General features: G+C 44.2%; 1 protein-coding gene across 1 annotated transcript in view; it reads left to right on the top strand.

Annotated features, from left to right (window-relative positions):
• The first annotated feature begins 392 nt into the window (after positions 1 to 392).
• The window catches only part of pdlim2 (PDZ and LIM domain 2 (mystique)), a 33,795-nt gene continuing 19,795 nt past the window's right edge, over positions 393 to 14,392 (top strand). The window contains exons 1-4 of the mRNA XM_019255368.2: positions 393 to 752; positions 8,784 to 8,910; positions 10,785 to 10,936; positions 14,170 to 14,239. Of these exons, the coding sequence (XP_019110913.1) occupies positions 8,818 to 8,910; positions 10,785 to 10,936; positions 14,170 to 14,239 (315 nt within the window). The 5' untranslated portion in view covers positions 393 to 752; positions 8,784 to 8,817. The remainder of the gene's footprint in view (positions 753 to 8,783; positions 8,911 to 10,784; positions 10,937 to 14,169; positions 14,240 to 14,392) is intronic.

The raw sequence follows: 14,392 nt of genomic DNA, 5'->3' as shown, positions 1-14,392 counted from the left end.
GCTATAAAGTTGAGTAAATGTCATTTTTTAATTAATTCTATGTTGATTTTAAAGATTGAGCAGCTCCCTTCCACTTACACATGTAATAAATAACCCAAGGCAAATGAGATTTAAAGGAAATAATAATTAACGTTTTAATTAGTAGCGGTGTTGCGCTTCGCTGCATTACAGTATTCAGCACATTTAATTAATAGAAGTCAGCTCACACCTGTGCCACCAGCTGAAAGCGTTACCTTTAATTAACAAACCGTGAGGACAGGCAGCTCATTGGTTAATTGGAGCGCGTGCTGCTCTGCTGCTTGTCGTCAGCAGGTGGCGCGCGAACACCAAACGCAGCCACGGTGTGTTTTTTTTTTTTTTTCGGATAAATGACTCAATTATCACCGCAGCAGCCTCCCTCTCCTCCTCTCCTCCCTCTCCTCCTCTCCTCTCCTCCTCTCCTCCTCGACACGCCCCTGGCTGCCTCCTGTGTCAAAGCTTTTATTTTGGTAAGCACATGGCACCGCGCGCAGCTCGTCCCCAGTGATAACACTGCGCGCGCAGCCACAGGTGGTGTTCATGCGTGCCACCTTCACATCTGAAACACACAGAGACACAGAGACACAGAGACAGGCGGACTACCAGCGCTTCATCACTGACTGGAACTCTTTAAGCTCGGTTCGGTTTTGCGTTTTGGACGCAGCTGGTTTGACCGGTACGCAGAGGTTTCACAGGTGGAGACTGCACCTGAAGTCCCGCTGCACTTACCTTTGGTGAGTAAACATTTAAAGTGTTTGAACGTCCATGAAACATCCCAAAAAATATTTAAAAAACAAACCTTCCCTTGCCTCTGCTCTGCTGGGCTCATGCTCATGTTGTGCTGTTGTTTTTATTTTTATTATGCTTTTATTGATAGTAATTAAACCTGAAAGACTCGAATCTGCTCCTGATGTGGGAACCTCCAGAGAACACAGTGAAGCATTGCTGAATTCTGACTGATGCCAAGTTATGTGCTCGGTGCCCACATAGAAGCTCTTTTGGCTTAATGGTGCATGATAGAAGTGGAAATTGCAAGTCAGTCTAAATGAGCAGAACAAGCCGAGCCCACACAGAGAGCTGGTTAGTCCTGGAGAGCTTCCATCCAGGAGAGCAACGCTGTGTCAGTGTGATTTGTGGAGGGGCTGGACCAGGTGCAACCTCAGGACACTTTAAAGTCTGTACTTATGTCACATTAGTTCACTTGGTGAAACTGTTATCTATCTCCTCCTCCTCCTAAAGTGGCCTGTTGAGGGTGATAACTCTGAATTAGGAGCTCCACTGTGTAATCCCCCCTTTCCGTCCTCTTCCCTTTTCCAAAGGTGTCCTGTTCCTCCTGTCCACTTAAGCACACGTTGAGTGATGAACATCTGAGCCCAGCAGGTGGGAAAACACTTGAAGGTGTTTCTCGGCGTGTTCATGTGTAATCCAGAACAGTCCCGGTGAAACCTCATATTCCCGAAACCCCCACACCACCTACCTCCGCCTGCTGTTTGTGTACCTTTCCCCACATTGTGATTGTGCCTTTCATGTGTACCTTACCCTCCTCTCACTTTATATTGTGTTTGTTTCCTGATGGCTTTGCTTTTTCAGACAGAGAGAGAGAGAGAGCTGTTGCTCAGATAGGACAGGGCTGAAGCCATCAAAGAACCAAAAACAGACCACTGTAATTTTGGACAGAGCGAAGCGGTGGCTTTTCAAGAAAACAGGGCAAAAGCCAACTCGTTACCTTCTAATTCAAGGGAAGATATTTTTTTGTTTGTTTTACAGTTTGCTTTGAGGTTTTCACTGAAGCAGAAGAACATTTTTGTCTGCTAGTTTTGCCAAATAGTGCTGTGTCGTGTGTGTTGTGTTTTTTATTTAGTTCAGGCCTTGAGCTAGATTAAAAAAAGCTTTTCTGTGTGATGAACATGTGCACTGGTATGCAGGAAGTTGGTAGTCTAGTCTAGAATAATGAAAGTGTTTTTTTGGCGGCTGCTTTTAGCAGGATGGTTCCTTCTTTCACACTGCACCACACTTTAGAAAAGTTTCTGAGGCACAGGATGTCTCCAACTACCAAAGCATCGAACATGCATCTGAATGAGCTGAGGTGTATTTATTTTTAAGAGCGTGCATGGGAACAAAGGGGTGGTTTGGTTTGTCATTTCGTAAGCAGGACCTAATGGTGCGTGCAGAGGATGTGGTGAACTGAACTGATTGCTGAGCAGCAGAGTGTGGAAGCGCGTTCAGTGTGAACAGCCGTAACGTGATCACCAGATGATGATGCAGCGCCAGATAAGTGGAGCCAGTATCACAGTGTCCTTGTCTCTTCGTGAACTATACATCACAGTGGACACAATCCAGTCCTCTGTAGCAGCGCTGCACAAAAGTGGTGAAGGGGTGATTGTGCACCGCAGCAGATAAAATGAAGATTACGTTACAGCACGGGAACGTGCACCCTTAAATGTTCTCTTAGCGAAAAGGGAGTAACCCACAAAAATGACAGGTATGACTCCATCTGTAATTCTTCTGATGACACATGCACAATTAACGTTATATATAACGATACAAAAACTCATCAACCAACACCCTTTTTTTCCGACATCATTTGTTATTGTTTGATATTTTCTCATCTCCCTAGTGACTGCAGCTATATCTGAATGGGTGTGATTTTCTTAGGATGCCTAGAATGTTATTTCACTCAGTCCCAGGGAGAGTCTTGCTATTGCATTATTCTGTTTTTTATTCAGCGGGCGGGTGTGTTGTCCAGGTAGTGACGACCTGCCAGGGTACTGCATGACACACAGGGCAAAGTCAACAGTACACCGCGTCGCTGACGAGGGCTGTGGAAAGTTCACACTGGTGTACGGCCACCAGCGAGAGCTTTGACAAGTGTGATTCATGCCAGGAACATTCCCCCGAAGCCACAGTGGTTCATCTAAGCAAGAGAACGAGAGAAGGCGCATCAAAACTCAGCCAAAGCTCTCAAGTTGAAGACATTGTGTCTGCTATGTTCATCAGCCATTCTTTCGGTATTAGCTTGCTGGAGTGCCAGTGCTTGTTCGTTTCCATCCAGTGTATCTTGGCCCAGACTTCAAGGAGAAGGAAAACAGCCTCAGTTTAAAAACTCCAGTGATTCAGTGCGGAGGTGAAAAGTTGATGTAGGTGGCCAGACGTTTTATTATCGAGCTATCTGCCTTGTTAATATACTGCTATTCTGTTTTCATGAATGTATGATTGCCCCAGTACATATGGAAACAACTTGATTTTCCAAACGTTTAATTCCTTGGGATAAATGAGGTGTTAATTCGTAGGATTAGCTTTGTTAAACATAATGGTTTCCTGCGGTGCACGTATTTATTGGTCGCCAGTTTGACTCCCTAATGCATTTCTTTTTCAATATTCAATATTAATATAACCAGGGTCAACCTGACTGCCGGTTCCCATAGCTGTGTTGTGGTGACACGCTGATTAAAGTTAATGACTCATCAGTGAGTGAGTCATCATAATTTTCTTTTTCTTTGCTACACTAAATTACACACACACGCTTTCAGACTTGTTTTCGCAGGTTTCACTCAATCGGCTCAAACTACCCATAACTCCATGTTACCGTAAACACGCCAAATTGAAGATTGCACGTCAAGTTAGGTGTTATTGTGTGTCTACGAGCCTCAGCCTAAATGATACTTAGGCTCACTGCCCTTGACCACCAAGGAGTTATACTGAGGCGTGCGTCACGTGATTTCTCATTTCTAGTCAAAGACAAAAATACCTACGCTACATGTGTATTTATGCGTAACAGAAGAAGTTCTGCTGCTGTTTTTTGTTCACCAAAGCTGAGAGAAAGTCAGTCAGTATATTTCTCTGCCCTTTTTAATTGATCCTTTAGTTTTCACCTTGAGCACCAAATGTGTTATTGGAAATGAAGGCCTCGAGGCTGATTGCATGTTGGAGCAACGAGTCTCGAATCCAACATTCGGAAAAATCCTGTTCTTCACCTTCATAACCTCTTATCTCTTTTGCCTGTAGGGACAACCTCTCATACATGTGACAAACGCCTTTTAAAAAAAGGCCTTTCAGCTTATAGAGTACGTACATGACAGGCTTAAACTTCACCCAGAGAGTGAAAAATATCCCGATGACTAACTGAAATGCGGTCTGATGCCAGAGCTCCTTACAGCGTTGTTTATGTTTTGAACATCTCATCAATCCTGCCGGAAAAAGGTGTTTCATATGCAGAGTGGCAGCACTCAGGGTCGGGTTCTGGAGTCAGCCTATGTTTTTCAGCACCTAGTTCCTCCTTCACATTTGGAAGGGTGTTGAAATATACCGACAGCAAACTTGGTGGTGTCTTCTAGAGTCTCTGAAGTTTACTGTAAAGTTGACATCTGTAACCAAAACTGATCACAGGGTGTCGGATTTATTGCAGTGCTGCTGTGTTAGATCACATTCGTTTTAGCTTAGGCGTGCCTTTGGTACCGACGGATAAACCTGTCTATAAAATTCGCATTCCACCTCTGGACGTCTGTCAAACTCAACACCTCGCTGTTTGTCGGTATGCAGGAATGCAGGTAGGACATAAACCTACATTGTGTTCGTCGGAAGCGAGAGTATTTCACTACACTTACTGTACCAGTTTCCATTCTCCTCATGCTGACCCCCCGCCGTGTGACTCGTTCTCAGCTGCAAGCCATAGAAATGACTTCATGACTAGAATTCCTCTCATTGTGTTGAACTGTGATGCTAAACTGGCGTGGCAGCAAACACGGCGAGATGTCACCAGAACAGAATTCACCTTTTATGTGTGTTGGCAGCTGCCCAGCAGCAGCTTGTTTTGTGTGATGGCGAGGCTTCATCAGGTTTGCTTTATGTCAGCAGCAGCACAGTCGTAAAACCTCATCAGCGGCCAATTAAGCGTGCCACTTATCCCCGCAACCACTATTTGTTGTTTGTCCGCTCTGCTGCATTCTTTCACCATCCTTTCACTTTGGCATTATCCACCACTCACGCTTTTTTTTTTTTTATGACGCTGAGAGTGAATGTTTACGCAGAGAATTAGCAGGGTGCTTGCTCGATAATGGGCGCTTTATAAGGAGATGCTGCAGAAGCTCATGGAACTAATTGAAACCCCCAAAGGCTGGGAAACTTTGAGCCGGCTGCTCCCTGTCATTATCACAACTGCGCTGATTTTCTGGAGGCCACAGCAATTAAGAGACCCTAATGATGGTGAGCCCAGTAACCCTGCTAATTGGCCCAGGCTGGTAATAACTAACTGAGTCTGCACTGTGTGTCCCAAACACTTGTGGAATGTGCAATTTAGGCCAGATTTTAGGGGAGCAGCGTGGCTCACGTCCTAGATCCACTTCACTGTGAGCTTCCCGCTTTACTCCTCATATTTTATGAAACCTTGATCTGTATTAGGCAATGTCTGTGATCATTGACAGGCTTTTATTGCTATATTTATGGACATTGTTTAAGACTGTAATTATCATTCCACTGTTGGCCATAGTACATAAGTCTGTCTGCACTGTTTGATATGCTTTGGAGATACCTGAACTTTGAAGTGTGATATGTTATTGAGTCATTAGGCCTCGATCCAAAGACTCAACTATTTAGTTACTCGTTTCTTGGAAAGGTATTCAGTTTCAATTCATTTTTTAGTCATCTATTTCTTATTTCACCGTTTTAGTTCTTAATTCTCGACAGTGTTAGTCTGCTCAGCTTCGTTTTCTGTCCGTTCGTGGAGGAGGCTTGTTGCCTGCTGAAACAATCTAAACCATTGTGATACTGAATGACATCAGCACCAGCCAGGTGTGCTTCACCTCGTCCGCTCTTGTAAAGTATCCTCCGTGCCTGTGTCTACTCTCTTTGTGTTTTCTGCAGAGCGTGTACGATTCTCAGTAGACTGTGTATACAATGGCGGCTGTTCATAATATGAAGTCTGTGTGGGGGAAACACTGTCAATGTGAAACTGCAAAATGCATTTTGTCACCACATTCTTGTACTATGGTTAAATATACTCTGAGAAATGTCTGGCTGAGTCCTGCCAGAGTAATATAACCTAAGTATAACCCAGAGTCCTGGTTCGGGAGCTTTGCATGGATGATGGTCAGTTCAAGACTTATTTTAGGACGAGTCAGGGACAGTTTGACAATCCAGTGTCGGGCCAGGCATCACAAAAATGACCAGCTACAGGGAGTCCCTCTGTCCTGCCGAGCGGCCGAGCGTTTGTTTAGCAGTAGGTTATGTCTGCTTTAACGACAGCTCTATATTTTGGGCTCAGATTCGTCTTGCATCTTGCACAGGGAGATGTTGAAATTGGGCTAAGACTTACATCATCTGTTACTTATCTCACAACACAAACAGTGTTTTTTTTTGTGTGTGTGTTTAGCAGGTCAGACAGCGTCTTTACACACCATGTGATCTGCTAAACGTTTACATGCTTCTGTAGGACTTTACTTTTCGGTTAAATAAACATCTGAACAAAGCGATGATTATGGCCATACTCCAACCTTTATTCTTGATCATCTGGAAAACAAATCCAGCATGGTATTGTGTCTCTGCGGATAAGAGCAGTCGATTGCTAGGTGTAAGTTCTGCATTTACTTTCAAACGTTGATGCAAGAGCGCTCTTTGTTTGTGCTGTGAGTGAAGCAACAGACGATGGCTGAGAAGCAGTGTATACTTAAAATGGCTTAAGTCATTGTCTAAGTGTGCACCCATGTATTACCTGTTGCACTAATGAGTTCAGTTAAAATGAATGCACCTTTTCAGTCACAGATATGGCAACTAAAAACACTTTTCTGCATTTCAGCACAGAGACGATAAACAGCATATTATTTATTCTCTGGTTATAGATAAAACACTGTTCCCATCCATCATTGCTTCACTATTTACTAAACTAATGCATCTTGGAGATGACAATAAAGGCCCTGTTCATTTTCCATAATAGGATAATGCTGAGGATGATCCTACATCTATAAGCGGATCAGTGGTCGCATTCATAGTTTGTGGGTTTCAGAAAATTACAAACAGCCCCTAACCCAAAAAAAAAAAAAAAGTTTCAAACTGAAGTCCATCTGGTGTCACAGTGTTGAGCATGCATAGCCAAAACATTTCCCTCTGGGCCAGTTTCTTCAGAACATCTGAAGCGCACAGGATTTAAATGAAGAGAGCGAGCCGTGATTTGCTTCAGTGTAATGTTTTGCGATTACATAATCCAGGATGCCTGCATGGATCCAAAGTCGACTTCCAGTTTCTAAATTCCTGAATAGGAATCTTCCTTCCAAGTGTGAGGATGATTTCATGTGTGTGTGTGTGTGTTTGCATTGTGCATGTGTTGATGTGTTTATGAACCTGTGAGTGCTCATCCCGTCATCACTGTACACTGCAGAGCTCCGTCTCCACATGGCAGTTCAGTCACAAGTTCTCCTCAAGTTGAGAAGAACATCAGCATCATTTGAATGACTTTAAAAAGTGTATTATCTGGGTCACCCCTTCATAAGCATTTCAAGGTTTATTTAAAAGGTTTGCACAGAGTTAGTTCACTTTTTAGCACCTCACTGATACACACAGTATCATCATTATCATGCTGTTGGTATCAAATTCTTCTCGAGTTATCGGCGTGGTCACTGTTGACACTGACTCGTTGGAATGCCCAACAAGGAGCGACATGAAGCCTTTAATCATTGGCAGGTCAACAGAGATAACTTCTCCTTTCTTTGGACTCCTGCACAGATGAGCTCATGCAGGAGGTTTCAGAGGCTGCGGAGAAAATCAACATGCCACAGACAGTAGCGCACACCACACTGTCATCGGCAATTATAATTCTGCAACGTGCAATATTTTGAAAGCTCACCCGTCACCAGTAATTAAAGATCTACATCTGTTCCTTGTCTGTACTGTCATGTAGCTGTGTAGCTTTGTGACGGGGTAAAAAAATAATTAACAAAGACATAATCTTGAGCCTCAGTACGTGCCTGACAACTCCAAAGTGTTATTCAGATGAAGTGATCTGTCCCATATTAGGAAGCTAACATTCCTGTAGATGATGTTTTCTTAATGTTTCATTATTCCAGGAAAAGTTCTGTCAGAGAAAAGAACAATCAAACCTCCTCACATGGTTTCACTATATCTTGGCGTCCCCAATGAATTGATTTACAGTTTTCTATTCACAACAGACTTTGTGGAAAGTCGAATCTGTACATTTCCGTGCAAACGCTAACCATGCAAATTTTAAATATCCACTATGAAACTACAGATTTACAAAACAACCGTGAGACACGTTTATTTATGGAGCCCATTCTCATAAACACTTCTTAAAGGGCTTCTATACTGTAGCCATATATCATGCTACACCACTGTATACTATAGACACATACATTAAACACAATGGCCAACACAGCGAAGCGTCTAGCTCCTTGTACCCTGTGCTTGCACGACATTTTTCTTTTTTTTTTTTTCCCGCTTGTCTCAAAAGAGCATTTGGATTTAATGAAACTCTTTTGCTTCGCAGGCACTTTAGCAATGTTAGTCATGTGTCTTTGGTTTCAGATTCTTCCCATACCTATTTGATGTGGTTACACAATTCGTGTCAAGGGGACTTAGGGCCAGTTGAAAGCGAGGAGTCGCTTGAGATGAAAGTCGGCTTATGCAAATGTTTAATGTCTTCACCTGGTGGTCTGATATTAAGCCTGGCTAGCAGAAACACGTGTTTCTGATGAAAACATTCAGTTTGTCACACACTCAATCTCATGTTCACTGTGGCCCTTTATTTTTTTTTTCTTCAGGGTTTCGACGAGTGTGTGCTGACCTGATCGCTAAATGGCGCTGACAGTGAACCTCATTGGCCCCTCACCATGGGGCTTCAGAATATACGGAGGGAGAGACTTCAAGAAGGCCATAACCGTCTCGAAGGTACGTGTCAACAGCCGCCATGTTGCTGAACCTCGTCACACCTTATCTAACCATATCCTCTGTTTTTGTCAAAGCACAGCCTGTAATGGCATGTCATGCAAAGTCAACTTCCTCCTCGCTACGACTCTTTTCTTGTCTTTGTTTGTGTTCGCTGGGGCTGTTTCGTACCTATTTCCTTGACTGCTGAGCCCGTTAGAATGGAATGGAAGTAGATTACATTAGAAGGAAACCACTGATTACAGTTACAGTGGAAGCTGAGGTGGGAGGGTGGAGGTGAGGGGTTCCTGATCCCAGGGTGCAATGTGAGTTTATGTTTCTGTCCTATACCGTGCGTGCATGACCACGTGTGTCTGTGCATTTGTACTAAAGCACGTGTTTTTACTGAGCATGTCTTACCAGTCACTGTTTTTAAAAAAGGGAAGATGGAAGAGAACAAGCGGAAACCTTTACTGCCGTAAGCAGACAGCGCACAGTAAACACGACCAGGAAACTCCGACTCAGACAAACCTCTGCATGCCACAGACCCAGTTCTGCCCACTGCACATCCTGATGTTACATCACCTCAGGCTGGATTTTTCCAGCGAGACTTCCCCCAGTAGCTCCTCAGACTATAAAGGATAAATTATGGCAAAACCATGGCAGGGAACCAGCGCTTCACACAGACTCTTGACTTCAAAAGCATTTATTGTTTGCACTTCTTGACAACTCGGGCTAGAAAAACAGAGTGGATGAATAATGGGCTTTAAGTCTTATTTTTTTTCACTGCCATCTAATAAACAACACCAGCATGTTTGTTCGTCTCAGATATCAAACGGGTGCTTGAAGTGACAGGAATTCCTGCTGAGGGAGAAGCTTCATCGCTGAAATGAGTCTGCAAAGCCCCGTTTGAGAAGCGGCTTGTCTCGCCCCCACCCTTCCAGCAGTTGGAGGGTTGGACCATCTGAAGTGTTTGGCGCTTGGCACAGAAAAAACAACATGGATGCCCTCTTTTTCTTGTTTTGCCTGAAAGATAGCTTACCCCCGATTCACTCGGGCACAGACTCTGGACAAGAACCCCCGACTGCTCTTAGTTTTTGTGAAACCAGGCGTGTCCTGATCGGAAAAGGCACGCACCATTGTGGGTCACCACAGCAACGCTTAATTGCCTCTGGAGTGGGCCCACAGACATGGCACCTCTGCCCTCGTGCTCAGCTAAACTGACAAACAGCCTGTTGACTGGCGCTCTCTTTGCATCTATTTTTGATCCTCTGCGATTGGTTCTCTGTTTATTTTGGCTGACATCGTTTGTTTTATTGGCCTCTCCATGTCATACTTCAAGCAGTTGCAGCATCCACCGACATGTTTTGCCTGCGTGTGTCCGGGTGTGCAGGACCAAGCTGAAAGTGTTGGCCATGATGTTGTGTTTCGGCCCATCAGTGTGGAATTCCCTCTGATGTAGTGGTATAACATTGGCTTTGACATGCGGTGAGGCCGGTTGCAAAGGTCAGGCCCAGTCAAACCATCAAGTAGTGTCACACTAATGACTTCTCCCCGAGGGTGTCATGAATCTGTCGGCTGTTGACCGGCACTGCCTCATTCCATGTGTGCGGAACGCTGTGGCGTCTGTTGGTATTTACTGTGAGGGTTGTGAGTTGCAGAGCGAGACGGTTATTAAGAGTGTGGCAAAAGTGTGGAGCAACTCGTCAACACCTCTTCTCATTTACTCATTTGTCGTCGGCTAAATGTCAGCCTCTGATTAATTGTCCACACTGCCATAGGATTCAGCGCTGTCTATGCTTGCCAGATGGACAGCATCCATAAAGTGTTATGTACAGAGCAGTACCTGGGGCAAGTAGGAGTTCGAACTGGAGCTCATTCTTCTGTGTTTTGAACAGGTCAACGGGGGCAGCAAGGCAGATCAAGCAGACCTGCAACCCGGTGACATTATCTTGGAGATCAACGGGGAAAACACGGGCGACATGCTGAACGTGGAGGCCCAGAACAAGATCAAGAACTCCAAGACCCAGCTGCAGCTGGTGGTGCAGAGGTATGTCGGCATACAGATCTACTTATAGGAACAAATATTCACAATCTACTATATGTTGTGCATATATATAATTACAATGGTCTAGTTTTGAAGCAGAGTTGAAGCAACAGACTTCTTCTGTGCACAAAGTTTGTTAAAATCCATTTAGTGAGGCCAAGACAATCCATGCACCTGACGGGTGTGGTGTATCAAGATGTTGAAGAAAAAAAGTACAGTCCGACAAAATAACAGCCCGTCTCTGTCGTGACCACATTTTGCCTTATGCATGGCGACACATCTCCTTTACATAGAGCTGATGAGGTTGTTTATTGTGGCTTTGTGAAATGTTGGCCCGCTCCTCTTCAATGGCTGCACGAAGTTTCTGGATATTGGCAGGACATCGGAGCACGCCGGATCCAGAGCTTCCCCAAACATGCCTGATGGTGTTCTGCTTCAACTTCTCATGACAAATGGGAGCAAAAACAAAAGTGTTGCGTTTCTATTTGCTGAGTTTATACGTTGGAATTTCTAAACACGAAACGCGGTGCCATGCAGCGCTCCCTAATGTCCCTAATTTTCTGTGTTTGTGCCAAGACCAGCATCACCCCAGCTTCATCTTCCTTTTTACACTGTTTTTAACTTTATCATGCGAGCGCTGTACAAACAAAACAAGTGATTGTAATCAGGGGAAATGCCAGCCGTGTATGAGAGCCACGCCGTTCCCTTCCCTGGTCCTTCTTAATAAACTCTGTTTTGAGATTTGCCAAGACCGTGTTTGGATGACAGGGAGCTGGCTACTTAAAAGGTTTTCCTCCCGAGTCAGGACTGTTTTTGGCCGGCGTTTTGATTAAAGGTCCAGCCTCACTTCTCATTTCTTGTCACTGTTGCCCCTCGTCACACTCTTTCTTAGTCTTATTGCCCTCCAAAACACACACACACACTCATGCACGTGCGCTTTCACACACCTCCTCTCTGGATGTCCTACGTCCATGTGAGTGAATTTTTCCCCACTGACCTCATGTCTCCCACCGAGCCAGAATCAACACCATTACTCCTTGCCTCCCCAGGACAATGCCACTGTGTAGTCCTGCCATGTCTTTAATCTCACTCTGTTAACTGACTCTTATGTGCCTCACAGGCTCCTGTCTCAATGCCACTCATCAACCAACTCATTACCTGTTTGAATTTCATTCAAACAAAGCCCATAAGAGGTTTGTAATTGAGTAGCACAACTCTGTAATGTTTCATTTATTCTGCGCCTAGATGAGAGCACTCCCTTTTTTCCAGCTCAACATCTGGCAGTTTATTCTCCTCCAGTCAGCAGAGCAGTGATGTGGGCACTGGCCATCATCACACAGATGGTGTTGCCCACTGGAAGAAGCTGGCACCAGCCAATCCGAGCGGACGAGTTGTTTTCTTTTAGGCGTGTCTGCTGAATCCGGAGGCAGCGGTGGTTTTATTGTTGGTGAATCCAACATCATGTTCACCCCCCGGCTCTGCTTACTGTGTTTATTTGTACACGACGAAGCAACCACACCATCGCTGTCTTGTCATTGACCCTCAGAGCGTTTAGTCTTTGTCTGCAGCTTCTCGTTTGGACATCATTGTTCATTGATGCCTTGCAGATGATGTCACGTTTGTTATTCTCTCTCTAATGATTCAGCCATACCCGTGAGTTATTCCGACGGCTATGCTTGTTACGCTACAACACACTTACTGAGAAGCTGTGATGTGCATGTTGCAGCTAGTGAAAATCATTATCTTAAAGTATACAGTACAGCATCAGGGCATGGGAGCAAACCTCAAAGGGACAGTCAGGTAAGGTGAGTTTTATTTATATTGCCAAAAATCACAAAAACGTGTTGTAGCAGCAAACGTTTGTATCGAGTTTCTGGGTTTATAGATTTTTAAAAACATTCTTTGATCATAAAAATTCCTGATATCAACATTTTGACAGTTTCAATTAGGCAGACTTCTTGTGTTTCCGCGTGTGTTTGGATATCAGTGAACACATGAGAAAGTTTTGGATTATTTTGTCAAATGAACAAAGAAATTTGTAGAAAAATTCATAATAGAGATTATTGGGGAAAAAAAAGTCTCACGTTACTGAAACCTTTTCTTGCTTTTTATGGATTTGAATCTTCTTGAACTCTGGTCAGTGTTTTTAATATTTGAGTTGTCAGAGTGGAGAGGTATTCTTACAATGCACACATTTAAAGAAGAATCTGCCTCAGGCATGTTAACTCCAGGTCTCCTCTGTGACAGCTGTGAACAGCAAGTATCAGCAAAGGGTTTCAGATGTTGATTTATGCCAGTTTTTTTGCGTCCCTGTGGTATAAAGTCAGCATTTTTACCAGGAGCAAATTCTTCTCCTGTAAAGGAGAACTGTAACCAGAGGTCGCAGACTAGACTAGACACCGATCGCTGACCTAAAATACGTCTCATTGTCTGCAGACGAAAACTTCCTTTGTGTTCTCATGTACATGGTGGAAAGTTTAAGCTCAAGGTGAGCATGTTCCCAGTTCAAAGCAATGAGTTTTTCAGGCCTGCCGCATTAATATCTCTCCTACGGGAAGAAATGTCTTAAGGCTGCTGTATCAGTTTTCGTCTTCTTGCCATCTTTCTTGTAAACAGTATTCGGAGCCCAGGCCACGAGAGGTGTGTTTCTGGGCGATTTACCACAGGCATTCAGGCCTTCCTGTGTCCCTCATTACCCCGGGCTCAAACCAAAAGCCAGTCAGCCTCTGGCCCTGTAGCCAGGGGGGCACTGTGTGTTTGCATTGGCGCATATACTGCCCATATTCCCACCCCCTTCCAAATTCAATGATGGAACTGCTTACAGAGTGTGTTTTCTATTTGAGAAAGTAAAACAAAAGTGACTAGTTGGAACGGCGATGTCCGGTGGGAGAATATTTTCAAATGAAGGACAGAGCCTGCTGTACTCGTCTTCGGCAGTAATCTCTAAGATTGATGGGAACATACTGATAGATGTTCGCCAGCACATTAGCAAAAGGATGTCCAGAAGTGTTCAAAACAGTAAACTCAGATTTATGGACCTTTTTTTTAGGAAGTCAATTATTTTCCTTCACTCGACATTTGCAAGTTCTTGAATCTATTACTTAGACGCGTAGCACGCTTGTTTATTTAACATGAACTTCCTCACTGCTTTGCGCTCAGACTTTATTCCGTATTCTAAGACAGAGACATTATGAGTGTTGACAAGTCGATTGATTTGAAGTTTTCTCCCTTTCAAGACCTGAACCTCCCAGTCCCGGACAGACGAACGGCATCACCACCCCTGAGCAGCTCACCGGACGTTTCCAGGTCAGTGCTGCAGCTCCACAGGAGCTGTCTGCAGCTCAGAGCTGTGTTCTTAATATCTCTTTGGTTCAAGGCATTGCTCATAAGTGTGTGTAGTAATGTGTTGCTTTAACTACATAAGGCATGCTGCCTCATATCGTGTTATGCTTGTATCAT

The sequence above is a fragment of the Larimichthys crocea genome, chromosome III (genome assembly GCF_000972845.2).
Source record: "Larimichthys crocea isolate SSNF chromosome III, L_crocea_2.0, whole genome shotgun sequence".
Lineage (NCBI taxonomy): Eukaryota > Metazoa > Chordata > Actinopteri > Sciaenidae > Larimichthys > Larimichthys crocea.
Note: the sequence above shows the minus strand (reverse complement) of the source record. Positions and strands in the feature narration are given on the sequence as shown.